The 27160-nt window shown below is 40.5% G+C and overlaps 3 protein-coding genes across 3 annotated transcripts in view; 1 reads left to right on the top strand and 2 right to left on the bottom strand.

The window, feature by feature from the left end:
• hivep3a (HIVEP zinc finger 3a) overlaps positions 1-7457 on the bottom strand; it is a 49719-nt gene extending 42262 nt beyond the window's left edge. Inside the window, exon 1 of the mRNA XM_078175700.1 lies at positions 7326-7457. The gene's annotated coding sequence lies outside the window, so the exon portion shown is untranslated. The remainder of the gene's footprint in view (positions 1-7325) is intronic.
• Positions 7458-11699: 4242 nt separating this feature from the next.
• On the bottom strand, positions 11700-19880 carry serinc2 (serine incorporator 2). The gene is made up of 10 exons (XM_033636265.2): positions 19748-19880; positions 16361-16522; positions 15820-16007; positions 15590-15669; positions 14939-15076; positions 14505-14674; positions 14162-14252; positions 13880-14042; positions 12586-12795; positions 11700-12497 (listed from the first exon to the last, which is right to left on the bottom strand). Exons 1-10 carry the CDS (start codon positions 19784-19786, stop codon positions 12359-12361), a joined length of 1380 nt encoding a protein of 459 aa, XP_033492156.1. The 5' UTR covers positions 19787-19880; the 3' UTR covers positions 11700-12358.
• A 3749-nt stretch (positions 19881-23629) lies between these two features.
• The window catches only part of pkib (protein kinase (cAMP-dependent, catalytic) inhibitor beta), a 30348-nt gene continuing 26817 nt past the window's right edge, over positions 23630-27160 (top strand). The window contains exon 1 of the mRNA XM_033636425.2: positions 23630-23878. The gene's annotated coding sequence lies outside the window, so the exon portion shown is untranslated. The remainder of the gene's footprint in view (positions 23879-27160) is intronic.

Genomic DNA, 27160 nt, shown 5'->3' with positions numbered 1-27160 from the left:
ACATGCTTCGATTCCCATGCACCTCTACATACACACACACACACACACACACACTGCATGTAAACACGACACTTAACACCCGAGCATACGGCGTCCACAAAGCACACGTGCAAGCTTTTCTGCCAACACGTTTCCCTGTGCACAAGCACATGGGCAAGCGAATGCGTAGGCGAGGATGTAAACACACACACACACACAAACTCACACAAGCGAGTGTGTCCTTTCATTAACAAGGATGAGAGTCAATTTCCGCTCCCGTCGTCTTAGGCCGGTTGCCGGCAGCGAGGAAATCTGTTCGCTGACGGCAGTTTTGACATTTAAAGCTTGTGTTTCTGCTGCTGGGGGAAGTCCTAAAGATTGATGACCAGGGCCACCCTAAGGTCCCCTGCTGCATGACTAGCTGGAATGTTGTCACCCTTATCTACGCATGGATGTACGTGTGTGTGTGTGTGTGCACTAACACATCTTAACTTGCATGTGAGTGCTGGTTACATGACACATCTTAAATCATGAACACAAGGTTCTGCAGGAATCTATGATTTATTACTGCTGTAGTTGCTTAGAGTTAAAAAAAATTGTATTTTCCAGGTTGGAAGGCAAGAGCTTGGGGTTTGATGATATATTACATCGGGAAGAGATTTGTTCCAATAAGAGCAATGCTAGTTCAGCATTATGTACAGTATCCACTGTAGGGAACGGTGAATGATTATTTCCTACTTCCTGTTTAAACTGTACTAGATAGTAAGAATTAATGTTGTGGTGTCCTGAGCTGGCTTCTTATGACTCAGAGGATGTTTGGACACAGATTTAATTTGTTTACTCATATGAACCTACAGATTTAATGTTTAAACTGTTTAGACTGCACATTGATCCTCAATACTTATATGGTACCAACTGACCATGTGTGTCCATACAGAAGAGCTGAACTGATTAATCCATTAAAATAATCTGCATCAAATTCTATTAAAACAAGTTTCCAGATTATCAAATATGAATATTTTCAGATGTTATCTACAACAGTAAACTGGATTTATTTTAAAACTTCAAAACTATTAATCAGATAATTGAGAAATTTACTGGCAGATTAATTGATAATGAAAATATTTGTTAGCTGCAGCCCTTCAATGAAGCATTAAAACTGTAACGTGCATTAGGTTAAAGTTATCTGGCTTTGCTTTCCAACTTTTAACATTTGAGACTTTTGGCTTCTTTTGTTGAATGTAGAAAAACATGCCCAAAATAAAGGTCATCATTAGGGCTGCAACGATTAGTTGACTAATTGATGACTAACTGACTATTAAAATAATCGGTGACTGTTTTAGTAGTCGACTAATTGGTTTGAGTCATTTTTCATAAAAAAAAGTACTATAAAAGTACCCCAAAATACTCTTATTGCAGCTTCTTACATTCAAATATTGGCAGCTTTACACACTCTCCCATGACGGTGAACTAAAACCCTTTGGCGTGAGTACGAAACAAGACATTAGATGACATAATTTTGGGGTTTGGGAGAGACAAGTCTCGCTCACCAGACCTTTCTCAAGAAAAGAAAGGTCTGGCTGGGCCGACTCTTACTTTAAGATTGGAGAAAAAAACGCCCCGGCTTTTTTTTTTTATTTCTTTCAACCAATCACAATCGTTCTGGGCGGTGCCACAGCAACGGTGCGCTTGCAAAAATATTGCCAGGGGGGAAACAGGTTTTGGTGTAACACGCCCACAAAAATATCACCTACAGGACGCGAACCATGGCAGACAAATGGCTACATCCCTGCAAGATCAAACACCGCAAAAGTTAGTAAAGGACGTGTTGAAAACTGCTACACAACCGGAGGTGGTAGGGCGGGACTTCAGCGGGTGGCTCGTTCCGCCCAATGAGAGGCTGATCTATGCAGCGAACTTCCGCCCACTCAGAGTAGGGAGAGACAGTCAGCCAGACATTTTTCAACATTTTAACACATTTTTTGATAAAATGATTAGTTGACTAATCGAAGAAATAATCGACAGATTAGTCGACAGTGAAAATAATCGTTAGTTGCAGCCCTAGTCATCATATGCTTAAAACAAACGAGTTCGTAAAGACATGTTGACTGACCACGTCTGAAGGAAAGTCTTCTCAACAGCCACACTTGAAGGCAGGATGAAAAGCTTGACGTCATGTGATAATCGTACAATTATAAGTGAGTTATTTATGAGTTTAAATACAAGCATAACCGTGCACACTTTCTGATAGCCTTTTCTTGTAGGCACTCATGGTGTTGCACACGATTTACAAAAACTGACAGAGTGACTTCCTTCAAAGCGCACTGACCCTTTAAGGAATTGCAAAAAAGGAACATTTTTTGGTACTGCAGTGTAATTCAATTACATATTAACTCAAGTAACATAAATATTTGAATTAAGGAGAGCCAGATAATACCTACGTGGTTAATAATATAGTATTTCCTGTCATAAATACATTCACTTTGTCCTCACAGGGTTCAGACAGGCATGATTATAAAGGACAATTCCACATTTTCTCCTGGGTAAATACATTTCTACTCTCCCACCGAGAAGATTGTTTATGATTCAATAAGGTTCAGGTTGTATGTGTGCTTGGCATGTTCTCCCTGCGCTAAGTGCCTGGAAGAGTGATACAGACAACATCAGTGAAGCTCTAGAGATACAAGTACCCTCACATTTCACCTGCTACCAAGGACACTGTAATGACTGACATTTGAGGGATGAGGCGCCCGCTGGTGACTCCATAAGAACGAGCTGCATGAATATCAATGTTGTCCTCACCGGCTCTGCTGCCCTTGGCTGAACAGAGGGACCTTTGACAGGGCCGTAGCAAAAACCCAGAGTGTATGCCGTTTCATAATGCAAAAGCACGCCGTGGGACTTCAGGACACGCTCTGAGACTCCGCACACCGCATAAATGTTTACCATACCACCACTGTATGTGTTATGAGCCGGGCAGGGTTAACTCCGAGACTGGTTGCCCTTTGAGCCACGCTGCTCATGTCCAGTGTCAAAAAAAACACACACACACACCATTCTGGCTCCAGTGGAAAACACAGTGAAAGCCATTTGGGCTCGGGGCCTATCAGTGCCACAAGAAGGCCATTATGCTCCCACTTTAGCCCCCATGAAACATCCCGATTGATAGAGGCAACTCTAACCTACAGGGATCCATAACAAACAAACAGGAATGTCGATAATGGCGGTGATGATGGTTTTGTTTATGCTTGACACACTGGATGACACATCAAGAGCTTGGTAAGTTGTTCTGGAGAAAAGTACTGGCAAAACACATTACGGCCGGCGCCATCAATATTTTTTGGCAATACTCACTTTTCATCACTTATTTATATAAAACAATAATGATTCAACCCATACCCTGATCACGAGATTCACACTAATGGGAAATGGAAGTCCACTCTAGCATATAGGAAGTTATGCATTTTATATTTTCCGTTTGAGGCCATTAAATAGGTGTCAGAATGAGGAGTTCATGCGAGCAGCAATGGTCAACATGGCTGTTACAGAGACAGATCAGCACCATCAATAAAACAATGAGCGATTAGCAGAGACGGATACAAAGCTGAATCACAAGTTGCATGGCACCATTTTAAAGGGGCACTCCAGTACTGCACTTCCACAAAGCTGAGGCATGTAAAAGTGGGGCTGGGTACTGGGAAGTTGAATCCAAAATGCCAAGTACCAGGTGCTTGTAAAAGCCTGCCTAAACAACTACACATTGGCGCTCTTACCAGACTGGACAAGACTGCATTAAGCAATATATTAAGCTTTGTCTCCGCACTATGATAAGATTAATAAGAGTTGCTAGCACACAAGTCTGGGTAAGGCTCTTTCTGCTCTGATTGCTAACACCTGTTTGCTGTCAGTGCAGCCGCCGTCTCTCTGTCGCCCAACGACACGCTCGCTACGACAAACACAACGCACTGAGCTTTACTCTTATAACACCAGTAATTATTCTCAACCCCGCTGTATGTTTTTCTCCAAGAAGCATGGATGTTCTTTTGTGTTTCAACTCGTGTTATTTTAGGATTGACCGCCATTTCATCTACAAAGTAAACGAGCCTGCCTGCGTCTGTCTTTGCGCGACACGCTCTACTCACAAGCATGCGGCCTGTTTGACCACACCCCTCAAGAATCACTAAGATCCAAAATCAATAAGATCCAAACGATACCCGACTCTACTCAAAATAGTATCAGAGAAAGAAAACAGGAGTCAAACTACCCTGACTTCTCGTCCCGAGTATGGGTCAAACTCAAAAGCATCGGATGCTACAATTCCCGTACTGCAACTCAATAGCATCCTTTGTCAGACCCTCACTGATGACATCATCTGGTTTATTTTTCCAGACTTGGAAAACCTTCCTTCAGAGCCACACGAGACATTATATAACCATTTTTTCAGGCTTAGTGGTACATCTCATGGCGAGTAAACTGATCGTAATGGCTGAAATCAGCGGCGTGCTCCTTTAAATATGTATATTCATCGTACTCCAGACAGATCTCTGACATGAAGAATATATTCTGTGCTTTGAAAAGATGCACGAGGTCAGTGTTTCCCTGACCAGTCTGTCTACAACAACAAACGACAGGAGCTGCCTCCTGTTCATCATCTGTGTGAGTGATTGATGCAGGGACACAGCATCAAACCTGACTGCTGGAACACAGAGTTGTGGAGTGTTGTGTCCCTGTGCATCCTTCCTGAGGTGAAGGACAACTCCAGGGGAAGAAAAATGATCATAAACAACCACAGTCACAGCTACTGGCTTTTCCATGGAGCCTTGGTTTGAGGATAGAAATTCTCAGTCTGACAAAAGAATGGCAAAAATGTGACCCCATCACGATGGAGTGAGACAGCAGGACGACATGATGGACTGACAGGAAGCCTAAGGTTCAAGTTAAGACTTTATTGTAACTGTGCAATGATAGAGAAATCACTGTACTCTAAGTCATATGCATCTGACTGTGTCTGTGATGTACAGCGGTGCATTGCTGCCATCGTGACAACAAAATATTTGCTCTGTTTCTTTTTTATTTTTACAAGAAACCTTTCTTGTGTTACAAGATCTAAAATGATCAATCAAAACTAATATCAAGTCAATTAATCTGTTAATTAAGCAACAGAAAAATTAATCAAAACAATTTGGATAACTGATTTTTAATCATTTATTGAGGAAAAAATGTGAAATATTCGCAGGCTCTGACTTCCTTAATGTCAGGATTTGCTGTTTTATTATGTTTTTCTAAAATAGAATAATACAAAAGAATGATTAATAGATTCATCAATGAAAATAATTATCATCTGCAGACAATGCTCCCTCCCTCCCATGCATCATATTGATCAAATACAGTAAACCCATTCAGATATAGTTCTGAGCCTTTGGAAAATGATCTTACTCTAAATCTTATGATAAACCAATCAAGTTCACATGGAGGAAATGGATATTAAAAAAGCCTTGTTGTATCAAGTGTTTTTGTAACAGAGCAATGTTGCCAGCCACAGCTGTCCTCAGATGCCCTCTAATCCAGCAGACATCATTGCAATGAGGAGTGTTTTGGGGCTGCAGCGTTGATCCGTACAGTAGGTCATTCTCTTGCTCTTTGTAGGCACACCATCATCACCACCACCATCATCATCATCATGCATATTTGTTTTGAGTTCAACCGGGAATACAAATAGTAAAACCACAGGAGTTGCCAAAATCCACAGAAACATGGGTAAAGCTTATCCACTTGGCCACAACACTGACATCCAAATCAGCCCACCAATTTAAGCTCAGTTGTGATTATGTAATGTTATCGGCGATTTGATCCTGCAGCCCCACACACACACACACACACACACACACACACACACACACAAAATCCGCCCTGAACGGTAGCCTACTGTTTCTCACGCATGATGTCATGTTGGATTCCTTGCAAGCAGGTTAGGCAGAAATGTCCGAGCAGCAGGAAGGCATTATGCAGGCAGTGCTGGAGCCCATAGGTTTCGTTTTCTGTTGCCAAAGTCCGTTAAACGAATCACGTATTTTAGCCTAAATGTGCTTCTCAACAAGATGCATGTATAAAAAAAACATACATATTAGTGTTTTATATACATCGAGGGTCTATTTGTTCATTCGGCATTCATAAACACAGTAAATATGGATCTTTAGTGCGTGTTCTCACAGTGCAAAATAAGTGCACAAAAATGGCTGGACGACATAAAACCATGGGTGAAATAAGTGCTAGATAGTGGGTGATATATTTGCTAAAAAAGCACCAATAGTTTATAAAACGTCATGTTCAGAGCGGGCATGCGCGCTCACAGGCGAATTAATAAAATATATTAAAGTGCCAATTTTTTGAATGGAGGCTGGTTTGTTACAAACGGGGCGCATAGCGGTGATGTAGCCCACTGCAACACAACTGCTGAGTAGCCCAAAGCCATTACTAATACATATATATGATACACACCTGTGTGTAACAGTGTCTTTTTAAGATTTTAACATGGTGTAACCGGGTGACAGGCGACAGCTGCATATATTTGAGACACATAACACCTGCACCCCTGGGTTATAAAGCAACAGCAGCGTCACTACTGGGCAATATTGATTAAGCCAACATTTGAGCAGCCGTGGAGTCAGACTACTCCAGTATTTTACATAGTACCAGAGACAGAGCCATGCAGCTCTGTTACTACAATCAGCGTCAAGCTCACAGGAATATCAAAGCACCCAAATAACCGGTTTTCAAAATGAAGCTGCATCACAACACCAAGCATCTCTACCCATGCTAGTGTTTGATACAAGGATCTGCTCTGTATTTTAACACGAGTATTTCAACATCATCTCAGCTGACCTAAACGCCCAACTGCGTCCTGAGCCCATTTTATTCAAAGAAGCAAAATCAAGACGTTTATTTTGAACAAGAAATCTCTCCACTTCCTGTCTCGCTGGGTAAAATTATGGCTGACTTGCCGCAGCTCTCCACCTCCTCCTCCCTCTCAAACAATGAATGAAGCCAGTTTTAGGAATGGACAAGCCCAGGATGAGCTCAGGTAGCTGGACACCCTTCAAACATGTTAGCCGAAGACACATCACAGACACTGGACATCACTCCCTCTGAGCTCCGGTCACGCTGTCCATCCTAACGCTAGCTACCATTATCTCACCATTCCGAGCAGATAGCGACAAGAAAACCATGCTGAATAATATCACCCGTCCTGCCACGCATTGTAACATATCATAATAAAATAAAACTGCAAAATACATGCTGATACTCCCATCAACGCCTCACTGACAGCATGTGTGAGCTTACATTACCTGCAGGATGCTCAACTTCACTTCTCTGCGGTGCGGCCACGGCTCCACCAGCTGCGTCAAGTCAGCGCAGGTTCGTCAAGCCAAGGCAGGAAATGTCCACATATGGCCTTCAGAATAAAAGCAGGGAAATACAAGGCTTGGGGCGTGACGGTAAGCAGGGCTCTAATACTGAAGCAAAATGCGCTCTTCCTGTGTGTGAGTCGGCTATTTAGCTTATATGTAGCGTTAACTGCTGACTACATTCAACTGTTTTCGGTCGTAGCTTCACTGAGTGCGTCGTGTCTCGATAGCCAACGGCTACATTCTAAACCGGAAACACCTTGTTTCACTTCAGCTAGCTTGACACAATGCTACTGGCATCTTCAGCAACACCTCAGTCAACTGTAATTATGCTAATTCACCATAACACCTCCAGCTGCTGATACCTGTCTCCCTAATCTCTCAGTACACGTCTGCTGTAGTTGTTCATATCGTGTTTTAGCTTAGATTAGCTTGGCTAGCTGATACCGGCTAACACTGTGAGGGGTCCGGTCCAGATGCTGTGGTGGTAGCGGGACGGAATGAATCCTCTTGAAAGTTGATGCTGCAATTTGCCACCGCGCCAGCATCATCATTGTCAATGTGTGGCTGACGGGAAACATAGCGTTTCCGGGCACAACTTTTCCCACAAAAGCCAGGGAACACATAAACGCAACGCTAACATTCAAATGTGAAAATAATACAACGCCATTAAGCGTACATACACAAGAGAAATACAGCTACGAAACGCTGGCTAATAATTAATAACGTCGCATATAATGCGTCACGAGTCATACGAAAATAATCAAGGCTGCTGTGTTCATAAAAAGTGACCAAACCTGTCCGTTGTCAAATTTCTCCGCAGTTATTCTGAAGAGAAAGTCGCCTGACTTCCGGTTTGTATGCGTCTCATTCCGGTTAGCTTGACATGACACTACCAACATCCCGCCACAGCTGCACGCGGCTGCCTGAAACCCACGCGCACTACCGCGAGACCCCGCCCCCTTACAGTAACATTAGAATCACAAATAGTAAGAAAAGCTTCATTTCTGCGCTAATTTGAGATTAAAACAGGTGTAAAAGTGTCTGATTAAGATGTTTACATATATTTTTTGTTATTATTAATATTAAATTAACATTAAATGTCCTACTATTAAGTTCACTTTTATTTTTTATAAATATTTTTGACTGTCAGTGTGGCAAAGTCTCTTAAACAGCATTTAACATACAAGTAGACAAAAATGTATAATTAAACACACAAAAATAAACAAAATAAATTGTTAAATATTCCTTTCTAATATCTAATCACACCCACATCGTATTCTGTGAATGTGTGTGATTTTGTCCACTATTATTAAACCTGTGATAACAAGTGAGACATAAACATCATACAGCTGTCTAATGAAGACTACTGGGGCTGCCCATAAAAACCTCCATGCGTCAGGGCTCCATTTAGCTTGTTTTTCTACCTGGTTGCCAGGTGTTTCCTGCCCTCCGCGGAGGAGAGGTGCGGTTGCTGTTGATGGTGGTGATGGTGAAGGTCCCCCAAGGCAGAGGAACATAATGAGCTCCCAATGAGAGTGTGATCCTATAACTGGCTTATGCAACTGATCAGAGCCTAATTCAGCGTTATATAACAGCATTAGGTCAGCTCGCTGCCCACAGCTGGGCCGGGGACTACCACTGTCACCGTCAGCCATAACAATGCGGGGCGGATCACAACTTGGCTCACGTCTACTGTTTCTGGATGGTCTGGGTGTGTAAAGACAGTGCCAAGGTGTAGCAGGCGTGTACGTGCACATCACTAACCATTAAATGCTACCTGTGTGAGCAGGCTGGGTTTCTGGAGAAAGAAATGGGCCAAGAGAGAGATTACTGATATAACCAGTCACTGTGCCAAATTAGCCTGCTTGGTGTTCGGTATGTCAAGAACGCTATCAGCTCAGAGGGAACACTTCCACTGACTGCTTCCTGATGTTACCTCTGTGGATCATCTTTTATGGGGTAAAACCTGCAGGTCAAGAGTGTAGGATTTATGGGGTTAAATTGGCAGAAATAAAAAGGTTTAATTTAGTGTATCACCTGAAATAAGAATCGTGTTTTCGTTATCTTAGAATGTGGCGTTTATACCTACATAAGGAGCGGGTCCTTGTCCACAGAGGTCGCCATGCTGCACTGCCATGTTTCTACGGTAGCTCAGAACAGACAAACCAAACACTGGCTCTGGATAGGGCCATTTGTGTTCTCATGTCCGTCACCAACGTTGGCAGCTCCTCTGTGATCAAAGCATTCAATGTGAAACTGCTTTACTCAGTGTTTTTATTGGTTTAAATCAGCAGGTCTGGCGTTTTGAAGAGGAAGTGATCTCTTACATTCATGAACATCTGGATCTTAAGTAATCAGAGATATACGGTGGTCACACATCAGCGGGTGCCAGGCTTATGACCCATCTCTGACATGCTAAACAGTGTAGGAAAACCAATGATTTGTAATGTGAAGCTGCTTTATTCAGTGTTTTTACTGGTTTTTAATCACCTGTTTCAGAGAGGAGGAGACCTCTGTTGATATCTGACACTCCAATAAAAACCACCTGAACCTTATTGGGTAACACTTTACTTGAAGGTATCTACATAAGGGTGACGTGACACTGGCATAACTATGACATGACATTGTCATGAACCCGTCATAAACATTATGTACATGTCATAAACGTTTATGACTGCTGTCATTAAGTGTCATTCGGTTTTTGTAATGACAAGTTAACGTTGTTTGGGTTGTCTTGATTATGACAACTTGACACTAATCAAAGTGACATTACCAGAAGATGTCTTTGTCATGACAAGTTGACATTAACAAGAAATGCACCTCTCATTATAAGGACATCCCAAACAAATTTAATGTCAACTTGTCATGACAAAGACAACTTCTGGTAATGTCATCCTGGTTAATGTCATGTTGTCATAATCAAGACAACCCAAACAATGTCAACTTGTCATTACAAAAACCAAATGACACTTAATGACAGCAGTCATAAACGTTTATGACATGTACATAATGTTCATAACAGGTTCATGACTGTGTCATGTCATAGATATGACAGTGTCATATCTTATGTCAATCTGGAAATCCATTGGTATAAAAAATAAATAAAGGATTTTTTTTCTTCCTCTACAATGTAAATTGCAGAATCTGTCTTGAGAGATTACCCTTATGTAGATACATTCAAGTAAAGTGTTACCCATTATTGAACACTAACAGAATTCTAACCAGGAGAAGTTTCAGCTGGTTGTAATCTACAATCCTCACCGCTAGATTGCACTACATCTGCCTAAATCTTACACACTGCTCCTTTAATCGTTATTAGTTTGGTAAGTTAAGTGGATCTGACTATGACAATCTCTTCCAAACAGAAAATGGCTAATATAAACATGATGACAGACTGAATAATGTTTGTGAGTCTCCTTACTTAACTCCATCACTGTGGTTTATGTGGTGCATTAGAAGTGTTGCAAATGCATTTCATTCATTGGACCACGACGTAACTGCAAAACACATCTGCTGCACATACAGCATCTGCAGCATACAACCAAGATGGCTGCTCCTCCTCAACTTTGCTCTAAATGTTTATATTTGTATCGTATATTTAGTTATATTTTTGCCCTATGTTTTTTTCTTGTGTGATTTTCTTTTGTTCCAGATTTTTAGTGAAACTAAAATCTGGTTGTAGTGTAATGGCTCATAATGCATGTAAACTGATTTTATGTGTAATATGAAAGGAACAGATAAGAAAATCGAAACAAGCAGCGGATGTCATAAAGAGTATCCCATGTTTAGGAAAATACATTTTGACTATCTGGGCAGAAATGTACACAGTAATGTTTCTGGATGTCCAAGCACGACGTCAGAGGCCGGTCATTTGTTGTTCCTCCCCAACACAAGTCTTGAATGAATATTGTGAAGTAAAAAGTGTTGTGTTCAGCCCCTCGGCTCATGCTGATCTTGTGATAGGGGAAAACACATTCCCTCTGCATTACTTGCCAAATGCGTGTGTGTGTTTGTGCGTATGGGGATCCTGCATCGAAGGAGCACAATAAATCACACTTTAGCAGGATCATGTGATTAATGGAGGGAGGGCAGTGAAGCATTTGGAAATCCCTGCTGCAGACTTGATGACATTGTGTTTGCCTCCTCTAAAGAAAGCACGGGCCGACTCACAAAGTCGAATGTATAAAAAGAACAGGTTACAACACACATGTACAAATGCACTCTGCATAATGAAACCTATCCTACACAGGGGAGTCTAACTTGATGGACAACAGCCCCACCTACAGGACAGAAATGTTGCATACAATCCGATTAAAGATATTAAACAATGTCAACTTTATTGATTATAATGAAAAGTGAACATACACTATATTGAGGAAGTAACTTAACAGTGAAGACAGAACGTCCCTTTAAAGATATCAAAAACGTTCCTCCTGAATAGCTTGTGTGAAAAATATAATAAGGCACTCTTGTTATAAAATCAGGCAATAGAACAAAGCTGTGTCATATAAAATTCATAACTAGGAAAGAGTTAATCTAGAAAATCTGAATACCTTTCCATAAAATCAAAGTGAAAGCCCAGTAGGAACAGCTAACATACATGTAGTGAACCAAAGCTAAAATATCAAAATGTTCCCCGAAAGGTTAATTTGGTCTTGTCCTGTAAAAGGCAGTTAGTGCTCTCTGTTAAAATATTTGTAACAGTGGAAGAAAAAAAATATAAAAAACAACCTGAGGTGGAAAAACTGGAATGTGTGATTAAAGCTCAGCTCAAACATTTTTATGTTCCCGCACAACTGCTCGTTTCAACTTGAGCTACAACAATCAACATTTAAGCTATCAACTTTTACATTCTCCGCATTTAAATGTGGAGTTGGAAGCAAATCAATCAATTTGAGGCTAAAGCTATCATTCTCCAAGGTGCAAATAGCAAGAGGCGAGTGGCCACATGTTGTCAGACTTCACCGTTTTTAGCTGAAGTCTCTGTCGGGGAGAACCAGCGGGGCCACCAGGGTCCAGAGGTAGATCCCCAGGCCGAGCCAGCTGGAGCAGATCTTCACCCACACGGCCGGCATGGTGCTCTGCATGGTGTCGTAGTCGGTGTTCGGCCTGGTGAGCCAAAGCAAAACCAGAGAGAAGTCAGTTTTGCAGCAAGTCTGAAAGGGTTTGCCGAGGACAACAAAAAACAGATACTCACTTGTACCAGTTGGTGAGGGTCATCATGATGTAGAGGGAGGCCAGGAGGAGGCTGAAGTGGAAGAAGGAGTAGCTGTAGGTGACGCCGTCCTCTTCGTTGTCCACCGCCCGTCGGACTCCGTCTTCCTCGACCACCATGTCGGCGGTCAGACCCTGGCCCTCCTCAGTTTGCATCAGCTTGTTCACCTGGGTGTTGTTGGAGGAGCGGATGCTGCGGCGAGCGAGAGCAAATGAGGACCAAAGTTAGCGACCATCTCTTTCTAATTCTGCATGCTGATCATTTCTTCTTAATAAAGATTTCCATGTTTCCAGGTTGAACTTTATCCTGGAGGCTTATGTCAACTCACAGTCTTTCTTTATGCTGTAGCAGGTTTGGTTTTTTGAACTACCACTGACAGGCTCGGCTTGTTATTGGAAGTGTCTGACAACATAACATTATGACAAGGATCCCTACAGAAATAGACTTTTTTTTTTGCTAAAGAGTGACTAGAAACAGCCTCGAAATTGCTATTGCCACGGCCACAAGACTCCATTTAAATAAACAGTCATTTAAGCATGCATGGAGCCAGCATAGTGTTCTGCCTACTCAGTTTTTTGACACACTCACACACCAATGGAACAGCCATCAGGAGCAATTTGGGGCTCAGTGTCTTGCTCAAGGATACTTTGACATCGACTGGAGGAGCCTGGGATCGAACCACTGATCTTCTGATTAGCAGACGGGCCATGGCAGCCCCATTTAATTAAGTTGTTAGAAATTAAATGTATGTGGCAGGTTGAGGACAGTAGGTGAGTGGGTACCTTATACATCCCCTTCATATAGTTATTTTGTGGTAGAAACACTAGGTTGCTGCCACCCATGTATTTGTATAGATAAGAGAGTTAGGTTTTTGGTTTGTGTTTTATTTTAGAGGTAGAGGTGAGTTGAGGCCTGGTTTTGTTATCTTGGCTTTTTTTATTTGGCACAACCACTTTGTCCCTTCCTCCCCCACATTTGGAGAACCTTGTGTTACATTTGTAAATAAAATCACTTTTCATTTTGTAACTTCCTCTCCAACTCCTTCAATTATCTGATTGCTGTGTTATTGTCGTCTTTTGCCTCCTGTTTTGGGTTGTTGTTGCCCTCCCTCTGCTTATATTATATTACTATGTGTTGCAAAAGTAAACTATACTATTCCCAAATAAGCTTTTTGTTTCAGCCATCTCACATGACTATTTCTAAATGTGTATTCTTATACAGGCAAATCATCATGACAACATGAAGCCTAAAAACACCAGCAATATAAGAAACATACCTGGCGTAAAGAGTACAGAACAAGAAAATGATCAGTCCCACGATGCCCTGTGCATCCCACCACTGGGTGTTTCCAGGGGCTGGGGTAGGAGGTGCAGGTCCTGGCGCTGGAGTTGGACTGCTGGGCTGGACCAAACTCAACAGACTGGGGTTACACTTGCGGTCTGAGTTCGAAAACACAGAAAACAACGTTTAAAAAAAGTTGAAAAGTAGTTGCAGCTACAGGGGTTTGTTTTTTGTTTCTTTTGTCAGTTGTGTTGCGACTCAGATTCATCGGACTTACTGGGGTTGTTGGTCATGGCTGACCAGGTGACATACATGGTGTAGAGGGTGATGATGGAGGCCTGGAGCAGGCCTGAGCTGGGCTGAACCTCCTGTAGAGATAATGGTATGGGGTTGAGTCAGAAAATAAATCATTGTGCCTGTAGAACAAAACTCTCTTCAGCGGTCAAGTGATTTTGTCCTTGCGTGCAGAGATAACAAAAGGTCACAGCTAGGACCAATGTTAATTTCATATAAGCTTGTCTTTGAAATTCGTAGTATTATACGTGAAGGATTAGGGCACAAAATATCAACAGTTAGTAGCTTCAGTCCAAAAATAGTCATCAACGTCCGTCTTCTATTACCTGAACTTTGGGCAGAATGGCCACGATGGACACAACAATGCAGAATATGAAGTTGAGACTGATGAAGACCTTGTGCTCGGTGCAGTCGTCAGGTTGGGTATAAAACACGTAGAAAAGCACAAGAGCAGTGAAAGCCAGGGCGTAGAAGGTGATGGTGAAGAAAAGCAGACCTGTGAGAAAAACAAATGTTGTTACTCATTTGCTTTTAGTTTTTAAATCTCCTATTGGGCTGGCTCCTGACTGTTTATCTGATATGTTGGTCAAATACATTTCCTCCACATCCCTGAGATCCTCCACAGCAGAACTACAAAGTACAGCAATGCTGCGCTCTGAAACCTAGAATACAGGCACTGCCTTTCAAATCGGACAAACACTAACTTCTCAACTTGCACTTAAAGGTTTAGTGGGGTAAATGAGGGAGTGTGTTCTTCTACCTGCAAACCAGCACTTTGGGTTTCCATTCTCTGCCTTCTCCAGCCAGACCTGGTTCCAGGAATGGGCGAAGTCCACCAGCAGGATGAGCTGGATGATGATGAAGATGAAAGAGCCCACCGCGCCAAAGTAATACCACACTGAGACCAGACAGAAATGGATTTGGGTTTAGAGGGTTGTTAGGCTGTGCAATGACAGTGGCATTTATTTACAACACCAAACCATGAAGCAGAACTATCAGTGCAGGTAATTGTAGGTCAACATGGTCAGTTCTGGTTATTATATATGAACTGATTAGCTCATACATGAACAATGAAGATCAGAAGAGACAACTGCGAGTTCTTCAACATTTCTTCTACAACATGAAGTGCAGTTTTATTTGATGATCACAAGTAGTTATTTACCATGAACCCAAAATGACGATAATCCATCTCTAAAAATTAGAAGCTATCTGAACAGAAGCAGTCATACAAAAAGTTTGCCTAAATAAAATAATAAAAATTGACATTTAAATCACAGACTTTCTGATCACAATTAAGACTCAGTCTGACCTTAATCAGAGAGTACTTGTATGCTCGGTTTAGATAAAATAGAAACCTGGCAATAAAGTAACTGATAAATAAAGACTCTGATAACAGGTCTGGGCTTCATACCTGTTGTGAACATGCCCTCTGGAATGAAGAAAGCGCCTACAGTTATGCCAAGCAGCACCAGGAACTTGAAGAACCAGAATCTGAGAGGAGAAAAGGTTATTCTAAGTACAGAAGTACAGAACAAGTATACTACAATCTTAGAGGTGCAGCCCCCACGTTTGGCCAGCAGAGTTCAGTATGCCTTCATCGTATACGACTGTGGTGCTGAGGCTGTGGTGCACAATACGTACCCATTTTGGATGGCGGCTCTGGGGTCCTTGCTGCTGCGCACTCGTATCATGATGATGGAGAAGAGGAAGAAGAAGCAGGCCATGGCAAAGCACATGCGGTACACTGACTTGTAGCCCACAATGATGTCACAGTTCACCTTGTTCTCTATGCCAGGTATGGACAAGCCACCAAGACAGAAACCTGGAATCTGATAGTGTGAAGCACACAAAGGAGATAATGGGTCAATGAACTAAGGATTAAACTGGGTCAACTGGAAGGCTTTTTGAATTTGGATGATCTTTAAAAAAGAGAGACTGCTGGTAGAAGAATAAACACATAATCAGAACATCCTGTCCAGCTTCTCTACAGTGTCACTGTTGCTGGGTTACAGCCTTATGAAACTAATTTGAATTATTTTCCTATTTCGTCTCGAATTGGAAATGACACGTGGGCTGAGAAAATTCAAAGATACTTGGGTCTTATGAAACAATTAAAGGTGTCTTATGTAACAGCCCAGTGTGGCCCATTAAATTTGATCTAATCTAGTCTCATTTGATGTACCTTTTTAAGATGTTCCTCCATGCCTGGGAGAATCATAATGACAGACACCATGGTCCCGAGCAGCAGCAGGAAGGAGAAGGCCAGCCGGCTGATGGTGGAGCTGTACGTTGACGGGCAGCATGACGACAGGAGGCAGGAGGCTGAGCCGCACAAACAGGACGCCTGGAGAACAGACGAGGGAGACGATTAGCTTGGGCATTTGTACAGATTCATATGTTTTATTAAACTCAAGGACAAGGGTGGGATAATCAGGGTAATGCATGCATGGCTTGCAACAACTGCGGTGGGTGGAAAAAACAAAACAAATAACACTGTGTCTGCTGTCAGGGCAACCATCTTTCTCCTTCTTTTACACGCTTCCAGAAAAGCAAAGACAAATGATGATTTACAGCAGCAGTAATCAGGCTTGTGATTAGAGCTGCCATCGTAACAAAGCTCTCCCTCTCTCAGTTTCTCATCCAGCGCCGTGGACAGGATCACTGAGGATTCCTGCATGATTCAGACACAGACTGCTGAGAGATGTTTGAAGCACTGAGGCGGAGACTGTAGCTGAGATCAGCCATCCTTCCCTAAATATGCACCAGAGTACACAGGCCCTTGGTGTAAACACTGTGACCGTGACGAGAAGAATACAGTTGCCATGGTTCACACTTGCCAAAGCCTTACTGCCTTGGCAACAACCACCTCTTAAAAATAACTAATAAATACAGCCAAGACAAAAACTACACAAATCACAACTTCAAGTTTACTTAGGAATATTACAAAAAACTCATGGTGATAACAAAGGATATTAAAAATCACATCACAAATACAAGGTGGCATTTACATGTCTTATTTTGTAAGATTTGATTTTAGGTATGGCTGCTTGCTTTTTGGCAATTTAAAAGAGCAGTGTGTAGGATTTAGAAGCATCTCGCTGTGAGGACTGCAGTTTGCAACCAGCTGAAACTTCTCCCATGTGCTGGGTGTGAACTCCTGGTTAGGATTCCTTCAGTGTTCATTGTTCAGAAGGTTTTTACCAGGAGCCAAATTATCCACAGAGGACTCCTCTACTCTGAAACAAACAGACCAGGTGATAACAACTGATTAAAACACTAAGCAGTTTCACGTCACAAATCAGTGTTTCTGCGATGCTGTGTGGCTGGTTGCAGACAGGACGATGGCTCAGCGCCGTCATCTGAGAACTGAATTATCCGCAGAGGTCTCCTCTACTCCAGAACAAACAGACCCGATGATGCTAAAAGCATGTAATTAAGCAGTTACATATTTAAAAAATCAGTATTTTTCTGACGCTGAGGGGATGCTCACTATCATGGCCGACATGAAAACGGAATTGGCCCTATCTAGGGCCGGTGTTTCGTCTGTCCATTCTGGGCTACTGTAGAAACATGGCAGTGCAACATGACGGACTCCGTGGACGAGGATCAGCTTCCTATGCAGATATAAACGGCTCATCATAAGGTGACAGCTCCTATTTTCAGGTTATAATACACTACAGAAAACACACTTATTATACTATTATTGTATTCTATTTTTGCAAATATATTCCCCCTAATCCTCACACTGAACCTTTAACATCTGAGAAGTTTATCTTTAAATTATCTTGTTTTCAATACTGAAATATATGGCACTCCTATCAAAAATAGGTACTGATGCCCAGGCCCAACACTGAATCACAGGAAAAGTGAAGGGAATACACTGAAAATATCATAATATAAATGAAAAAAAAAACACCCTCTAGATATTGATCTAAATGAGATCTGTCTACCTGTGGTAAAATTTACAACTGTTCCACAGTTGCATCTTTTATTAGTGACCTACTGCAGTGCTTCTCAAATGGTGCCATGATGCAAATCCAGCTGCGCCCTGGGATTCTGTGATAACCGCACGTTATTATTGCAATATTCAACTGCACCTATACAAAAACTTATGAATGGATTTTTAATTGACTATATCAGTACGTTGTACACACCCATTTCCTGATAAAGAGATAAACTCTACTTGCTCTCTAAATGCAAACTGATTTATTGTAATTTAAAGGCCTTCACAGGGAACCTATTTGTTGCGGTTCATGCCAGGGAATTATAAGTGTGTGACACATCACATTATCTTGCATTATCTTACATTATTTCTGGTTTAAATGAATGTGTTATTGGTGCTTTGATGTAAAACGTTTAAAATGGATTCTTAAATAATTGTGCTAATAAATATTTCATGAGTAATATTTGGTTGTCAATTGTTATTTGATATAAGTAAATAAGAACAAACATTTATGCCGTGGTAAGAGTGTTAACACACGTTATAGAGGCTATTGCGCACAGATGTAATTACAGGGGTGCCTTGAGATTTTGGCTTGCCCTTTGGTGTAAGTATACATTGTCTTGGAAATTGTATCCTTCCCCTGTTTGGAAGATGGTTATAACCTTTTTGTGGATGTATTTGGAATCTTCCTTTATTTTTATCATGTAGCTGATGATTATATGTTGACAAAGCAACAGTTGGATCTTCTGGATATGGGTGTATTTGACCTACAATCACTTGTCCCACACTTGTCCTTCATCACTGTCAGAGATATCACATATATGAGTGGGAAAAGTCCAATGTGGGTAAATAAACAACAAAAGGATCAGATTTAAACCAAGACAAGACAGATTAAGATGAGCACAAGAACACAGAAACCAGTGACGCCCTACTCCCGATGGGACGGCCTCAGAGCCTGGGTTAATCCCGGAAATGCGCCTCTCTACAAAACACCTTGCATATCTAACAGACAGCGTGATATTATGTTCATATTACTATCTGACTGCAGTCATATGAAAATACTGACGGTAGAAATTGGCCTGAAAGTTTAACGTTACTGTACATTAAGTCATATGACAGCACAGACGGCCCTGCTGCTCTCACACTAAACAGTATTCACATATCTGATATTAGCATTATTAAAATTAACATTTTAAACATCTTATATATATTTAAATACATTTAGCCGGTTTAAAAGTCAGTTTAAGTTGAATATAATGTTCAAAAAACGGCAGTTTGTCAACTTTAAATGTTTGGGTTGCTTATTTCAACGACTTCCTCACAGGGGAAGACACATTTCAAATTGATTTAACATTAAAGTTTATCTTGCTTTAATATGTATGCCACATTAAAACAGTAACTAGTGTTAAACTATTTAAATTAAATGTAATGTCACATGACACATAACGTTACGTCTGCAGTAAAATATCAGCTTGTATCGTTAGTTTCACTTGACGTTGCGTCGATATCATAACGCAGTGTTTTCTTAGCTAAACAACGCGCAGCCAACTTAGCCACAAAAATGTTAATATTACAAAATATACATTTGTTAAAAAGCGACACAACAACCGGTAAATGTTTACTTACACAACTGGCCAGGGAACCCAGGGCCAAACACGCTCCCATGTTGGTTTATTTCACGATGTCGATGTAAGTTGTAAAAGCTTTAAAACTTCATGAAGAAACTGTCCGATTCAAGATGGCGTCGTCAAGTACATTAAAATGAGTAGGCGGATGTCCGTGCATTCCCTTCAAAATAAAAGCTTTGTTTTATACATACACGTAGATATGTTATATAGTATGGGCATTAACACATTATTTCAGTTTGTTTCTTTGCACATTTTGAGGGATTATGTCGACATGAATCGCAACGTATTCGTGGGGGGGTATGAAAGCTGTCGTTGCAGAAGAAACCGTCAACATTGACGTTCTCAGTTATATTTTAACAGCGTATTTACTCTACTTCCGGTATTGTCTGGGTAAACTTGGAAATAATAATACTAATACATCTATGACCTCACTTTAGGGCGTTGCTGTTAACAGTAGTCTGTTGTAATACAACACACAGACTGTGATTTACATATTCGTCATTCCAAAGATTGTATTATTTTTAATAGCCTATTTATATATAGTCCAATCATCACCTCACACACATCACTCACTAAACTAGCCAGGTGTGTGTCACGTGCTGACAGGAAGCAAAATCAATTAAAATGTAATCAGTCAGCAGATGGTTTTATTAATTGCCTGTGTTTTATGCAATAAAGGTTTTTGCTACTTTACTGCATAAAAAGCAATATGTTCTCTTACACTGTATGTACACTGTATGGCATATCCACTGTTATCAACATTAATTGCAATCAAATTGAAAAGTATTTTACTGTTATATTATATCTATATATTGATATATGTGCAGGCTGGCTGTTTCAGAAAATGGTATTACTTGGTATAACTTATATTCTATAATAACCACACTGAGACAATGAGGTCTGTGTATTATTCTGTAGTTTCTGAGCCAGTAAATCATTACAAGAATATTACGATAATGTTGTTTCCATTTGTGTTGCAATAAATATTCATACTCAGTGATCCACACACACTGCTCCTCCTCTAAAGGGTCACTAGATCCTTTCTGTGGATACTTAAGGAGGAACATATCAGAAAGGAGCAGAGTCACAGTGGAAGCAACGCACATCTCTAATAACCACTGAGTAAGAAAGAAGAGGGGAAAATATAATTTAAAATGACATAATGTGATCTACGCTTCATTTAAACTGACTGATATAGTTAGAAATGAGACTGACAGTATCATAGGTGTGCAAATTTTAAATGTACACTATATGAAGAGAATTAAATCAATTAATGTTATACACAGAGGAATAGCATACACATATAATAGCTCAACAATAAGACCCTAATAGTAATATGTACAATGCATTGCTGCATATTTATATCTTTAATAGTATAAGGGGAAAGCATTAATCGCCCACATGCACACCACAACCACTGCAAAGTCACTACGGCCCAATTACACAGCCAGATTGAAGCAAATAGAAAAATTACTAATTAAATGTCACCAAGAAAGTAGCAACCAGTGAGTAAACAGGCGCAGCAGCAAAGGTCAGACACTGAGTTTAAAGCAACAGGGGGGGTAAACCTCCATCTGTTTGTGTCTGACCTTCAGAGACACTGTGAAGGCGCTCACCTGGAGCAAAGATAAAGCTTCTCCACGTCTTCTTTTTGCAGCTGTCTTAAGAGCAGAGAGCAAAGAGAGGCTTTGAACATCCTCAGAAGAAACCAGAATGTTATGCTAACATTCCTCGAGGGACTGACATTGGTTAAAGTGACCACTGCTGTCATCTTTATCTTTGATATGTTTGATATTTTAATAATAATCCCAGAACCCAATGTGTCTGCTTAGGCTGAATAGTTATCAGTATGATGTATTTCATTTTAATGTCCTGGAGCTCTCTGAGCCAGATTGTGAGGTTATTGTGCAGGTGTGTCAGTGGGTTAATGCTGGGCTACACTGTAGTTGTCATCATTTACTAAATGAGAATGTAAAAAGGCCTGTTGACTGAAACCATAACAGCCTGTGCTTTTAGTGCACCACTGTTTTTCTGTTTCTATTTAAGGTGGCAGTATCCACATCACATGTGCCAGTGCGTTTTATTGTCTCTGCAATAAGAATGAAAGAAAGAATGGAGATGAAAGATAAAATAAATTATCCGTATAATTTAGAATTGAGGAGAAATTAACTTGTGATCGAATTCTATCAAACGACAGGTGAAGAGGCGAGTCCATTCGTTAACACTGGAGTGTGAACAGTGCGCCCCTGACTGAGACAAAACAATGGTACAAACCTCTGAGCAGCAGCGGCAAGATAAAGGAGCCAGTTACACAGGAAACGGTACCAATGTGACTTCAAAATAAAACAAAATATTTTAAAAAATATTAACATTAAAAAACATTTTAAAATCTATCATCTAACATATTTTTAAATCATTATTATTACATTATTAGATTATTGTTTAAAACTGTATATTTCCTACACTGTCACCCTCTACTTGTACATAACAGTGATGTTAATAACAAAAATAATATTTGTACGATTCAATAGGCTACAAATAAATATCAAAATCTATACTGAGCTGAATAAGTGAACCTTAAACATTATTAAAATACTATTCTTGAAGCTTTACACTGTATCATGGTGATTTTTTAGCTGAAAAAAGCAGGAAACATGATGTGCTGTTTAGCTGTGAAGCTTAATTTTATTAATACTACACAATGAGAGGTTCAGGTCAGACAGAGAAGCTACCTTTAGGCATAAAGAGTAGGAATTCATATATTGTAGTGAATGTATTTTGAAATCAATATATTCTGTGTAGCTCTGTCGGTCTGAGCAACATATTATCATCACTCACAAAATATTTACAATATAATACAAATATTTATAAATATAGCTGTAAATGTTTGTTTTTTAGGCATAAATGTTAGGCTATATTTTTGGAATAATACTTAAAAAATGTATTCACATTTTATTTCTGTGCATATCCCGATGCCATATGTTTTTGTCTAGGTTGCATTTTCCTCATGGAAATAATTATCGTCGGTCTGAGCAACATATTATCACTCACAAAATATTTATAATATCATGAAAAGAAATATAAGTACATATAGCTTTTTGTTTGTTTGTTTGTTTTGCCGTAAATGTTAGGCTACATCTGTGGAATAATACTTAAATTATTATTATTTTTTTATTTCTGTGCATATCCTGATGCCATTTGTTCTTATCTAGAAAGTTCCATTTACCTCGTGGAAATAATCAAAACTGTGCTAATTTATTTGGAAATAAATATATTATGTACAGGTCTTAGCAACATATTATTATCATCAACTAAATATTCATAATACTATAAAATATAGATAGATAGATATATAGATAGATAGATAAATAGATAGATTAGATAGATAGAAGTATTTTTTGTTTTGCCATAAATGTTAGGCTACATCTGTGGATTAATACTTAAATTATTTATTTTTTATTTCTGTGCGTATCCTGACGCCATTTGTTTTTGTCTAGAAGGTTCCATTTTCCTCATGGAAATAAATAAAACAGTGCTAATTTATTTTGAAATCAATATATTCTGTACAGGTATGAGCAACACATTATTATCACTCACAAAATATTTATAATATTATTAAAAAAAATACAAAAGTACATGTAATTTATTTATTTTTTGCCGTAAATGTTAGGCTACATTTGTGGAATAATACTTAAGATTATTAATTTTTTATTTCTGTTCATATCCTGACGCCATTTGTTCCATTTTCCTCATGGAAATAATCAAAACAGTTTTTCCCTTCTCCTCTATCTCGACAGCTGCTCTGCTTTTACTTTGAAGGCCAAATCCCTTCTCTTCCGGTACGCTCCGGCCTCAGTGCGCGCACCTGACGCTCCTCCCTGTTGCTGCTGGGAATGAGCGCACAGTGAAGTGCTCGGCGGTCCGTGTGCTGTGAGCGCGGTGTGGTCCACTCCGCGGCGGGTCCAGCGGTGTCAGCTGTGATGAGGCAGTGTAATGTGTCGCACCACACGGACCCTCTGACACTCCGCACGCACTCTTCTTCGTCCCTGCAGAAGATGGTGACTGGCGGCTAGTTCCAACTTCGGACTCCGTGGTTTTTTTCCTCGGCGAAGCGCACTGAAATCACTTGGTGAGTGTCCGTCGTTGCGCACATACACTGTCACCTGTTCTGCTCCACAGGTAGGACATCAGGCCGGTCTCTGCTGCCTGCAGGCTGAGGAATGAGAGCTGGAGGAGAAGCTGCTTGTTACAGTAGATTATAAGCGTGCAGGGAGGAATCAATGAGGCTTGAGCCATTATGTGCTCTGAAAAAAAAATCTAAATAAAAGGAACTGAAAGAGCAAATCATCACGTGACCAACTTATCTGCCAACATTAATTATAGCCTATCTGTTAAAATGTAACCACAGCTAACAGTGGATGTTAAAAACAGCAGGCTGCAGTCAGCTCCAGCAGCCTACCTGTCACATCCATATGGGCTCTGAGCATTGTGTGTATCAGCTGTTGACATAAAAAAAATAACAACAGAGAGCTCTGTGGCAGATTTGAGTTAAGACAAGGTGCTTAAACTGTGACCTTCAGATGATGAATATAATATGAGAGGTTAAAAAAAACATAGTCGAAAACTAACATTTTTAATATTATGATGAAATAACCAAAGAAGAATCTATTAAAAACACCAGAAAATCATACTTTTGGTTATTAATTCACTCTAACTCATGATTTAAGGAGTTTAAAGTTGGTTCTCATACCTTAAAGGCCAAATCTAAAGCCCAGTGGACAGTATTTTGTGCCACTATGTTAAATGGGACTTCTCTGCCTTCTTTAAAATGGACATAATTCACTGTGAAATGCTGAAAACTAATATTTCATAACCTTAACAGCTCATATATGACATACTGTCATTACTGGCCAACCCTTACATCCACTCTTAAAGAAACTGACACTGAAATTTAAAAAAATCTAACTATATAAGTGTGTGTTTGTGATTTTAGCCCCTCATGTCCTATGCTTAGGAGTTCATCTACCACATTTTAATGAAGTCTGGGCCTGCTGGCATACCGGCAGCTCCTCCCTGTTTTTAATATTCACTTTAGCTCCATGGCACTTCCTTTAATTTTATGATTTCACCCTGTGTTAATTACATTTCCATGAGGTCATTTTTGGAAAGCAGTCTCATTTCTTGGGCTCGGCTCAGCGGTTGGCTGCCAGGGTGCTTTTGCTCTGCTATGCAGTGATCACCTGTCAATCAAACAGTGTGAGCAATGCTAGGACTTTTACTTTTTTGTGTGTTGCTGAAATTTGTGTCCTGGTTTAGTAGCCTATCATTTCTGGTCGGCCATGCTGGTTTTCACTGCTCATGGAAACCCGTAGAGATCTTCTTTTGTTCACTCTAAAAAACTGGGATCATAGAACGCATCACTTCCTGTGATTTTTCCTACTTTTAAAAATTGTTAGACAGGTGAAAGTTAAAGCTTTTACAACTGGCTATCAGTTAAAATCACTTAAATAAACAGTACCAACTTTTAATGTAATAAAAAGTATTTAAAACTGCATTCAGTTTTGTTTTTTGTTTGTTCTTTGTTGGTCACTTGGTGGCACCACAACAAGTTGTCATCCCCACCCTGTATAAATTAATGGATGAAGCCACCATGAAATCACCAACTGGTTCATGGACTTCAATTTAGAAGCCTCAAGTTTGGCATTTTGGCCGTCGCCATCTTGTTTTTTTGGAGCCAGAAGTGACCATATTTGGAAGAAAGGGTGGAGTTAACCCTAACGCTAGCTGTTAGCTTGGTTAGCACAGTGCATTTACAGCTTTGGTTAACTTTAATAATGCTAGCCAATTTTTGGTACTTAAAAAAAGGCTTAAACCATTAAAACAAAATGTGCAACTGACTCTTTGGAGGGTCTTTTAGTACAACCAAACACTGAACGAGACTTTTTTTTTAGCTGACCAAATCGTAACCATTGACTTTCATGAACTGAAAACACACTAAAATAGCGACAGCTGCAGCTCTGCCTATACTCTGTGAATCTGGGGCAACGCTATGGTTCAACCTGGTCTCATTCCGAAGTCGCTGAATATCAACACTTGGGCAGTGACATCCCGCGTCAGACACCAACTAAAAAAGCTGTCCTTTCACGTCAGTATGATATGCAGCCCGTCGCCGTTATTGTGTAATGGTGCCCGGCAGCGTCCAGGGGAAACATGGTGGGACAACAATGTAAGTTAAGGGGACGTAAGGTCTGAGTAGGGTGGGTGGGAGTGGTCACTTTCACCCAGGAGACCGGTGTTCACCTCCCGTAAGATTGTAAAGCCAAACCCTGTTCTTTTTTCCTAGACCCAACCACGTGCTTTTATTGTGGAGGAAAAACATGTCAACTTGCGGTGTTGTACTGACGAAGTGCTTTTATTTTGAAAGAGAGTGTATGCAAACTATACATTTTCTGTGAAAACAGTATTATGAAAGAAGAAAATGCATGTAACAGGCTGAACTTGACACTTGGTGCTTACTGTCAACACAGCAGTGACATACTGTAATATCCCTTTCTATAGCTTTTATGGCAAATGTACTAGCAAACAGGTGCTTATTCACACGTCCATCAGACACGGAGCAACATTCGCATTCATTTGAAGATGTGTTTCTGGCCATCTGAAGAATAGTAGTCTTTTCTTTAGTCCTGTTTTGGTTTCCATTAAGCCCTGAGAAAAATAGCTGGCTCTTGAGCAGCTAAATTATAACACTTCCTGTTGTTTGGTGCTGTACATGTCGCTGAAAGCACCTTCCTGCTGCAGCTGGAAGAGAGGCTAATGAGAGCAGTGAGAGTAAATCCAAACAATAAGCTAAAAGAGGCTAAAGAGGGAACTGTTGGGTTGAGTGATAATGTCACTCTGAGCATCGCCGTTTACATTGCGCACAGTAATTTGATCCATGATCGACAAAAAAAGTGACCTACAATAAATAACTATAAGAATTTTAGACAAACAGTGACCCAAATCGCTCTGAGGTTGGCAAACTGCAGTATAGATATAATGCTGGTGCAGGGGGAGCAGCAGTGTGTTATTCATTGGACTACAGTCAGTTGTAGTCAGATTCAAACTCTCTAAGTTAATATTTTTCATATGAAGTGAAGGAACTTTACTCCCACTGCTGTCGCCGTTCTGTCACCGCCGGGTGAATCATCTGACTTCCTATCATCTGTTCTCCTTCCACATCCTGCTCTTTCTTGTAAATCAGGCTTCATGTCACTGTGCGTTAACACAAATGATGGCAGACAGATGATGACATCACGCCGGGTGTGCTCACCCACCAACTCTGACTGTGCCGTCCCAGAGGTGCCAGCCTTTATCGCAAACCTCCTAAACAGCCACAGGCAGCCGTACCTTTATCTTTTACAGGGAACAAAGG

This window comes from Epinephelus lanceolatus, chromosome 16 (genome assembly GCF_041903045.1).
Source record: "Epinephelus lanceolatus isolate andai-2023 chromosome 16, ASM4190304v1, whole genome shotgun sequence".
Taxonomy (NCBI): Eukaryota; Metazoa; Chordata; class Actinopteri; order Perciformes; family Serranidae; genus Epinephelus; species Epinephelus lanceolatus.
Note: the sequence above shows the minus strand (reverse complement) of the source record. Positions and strands in the feature narration are given on the sequence as shown.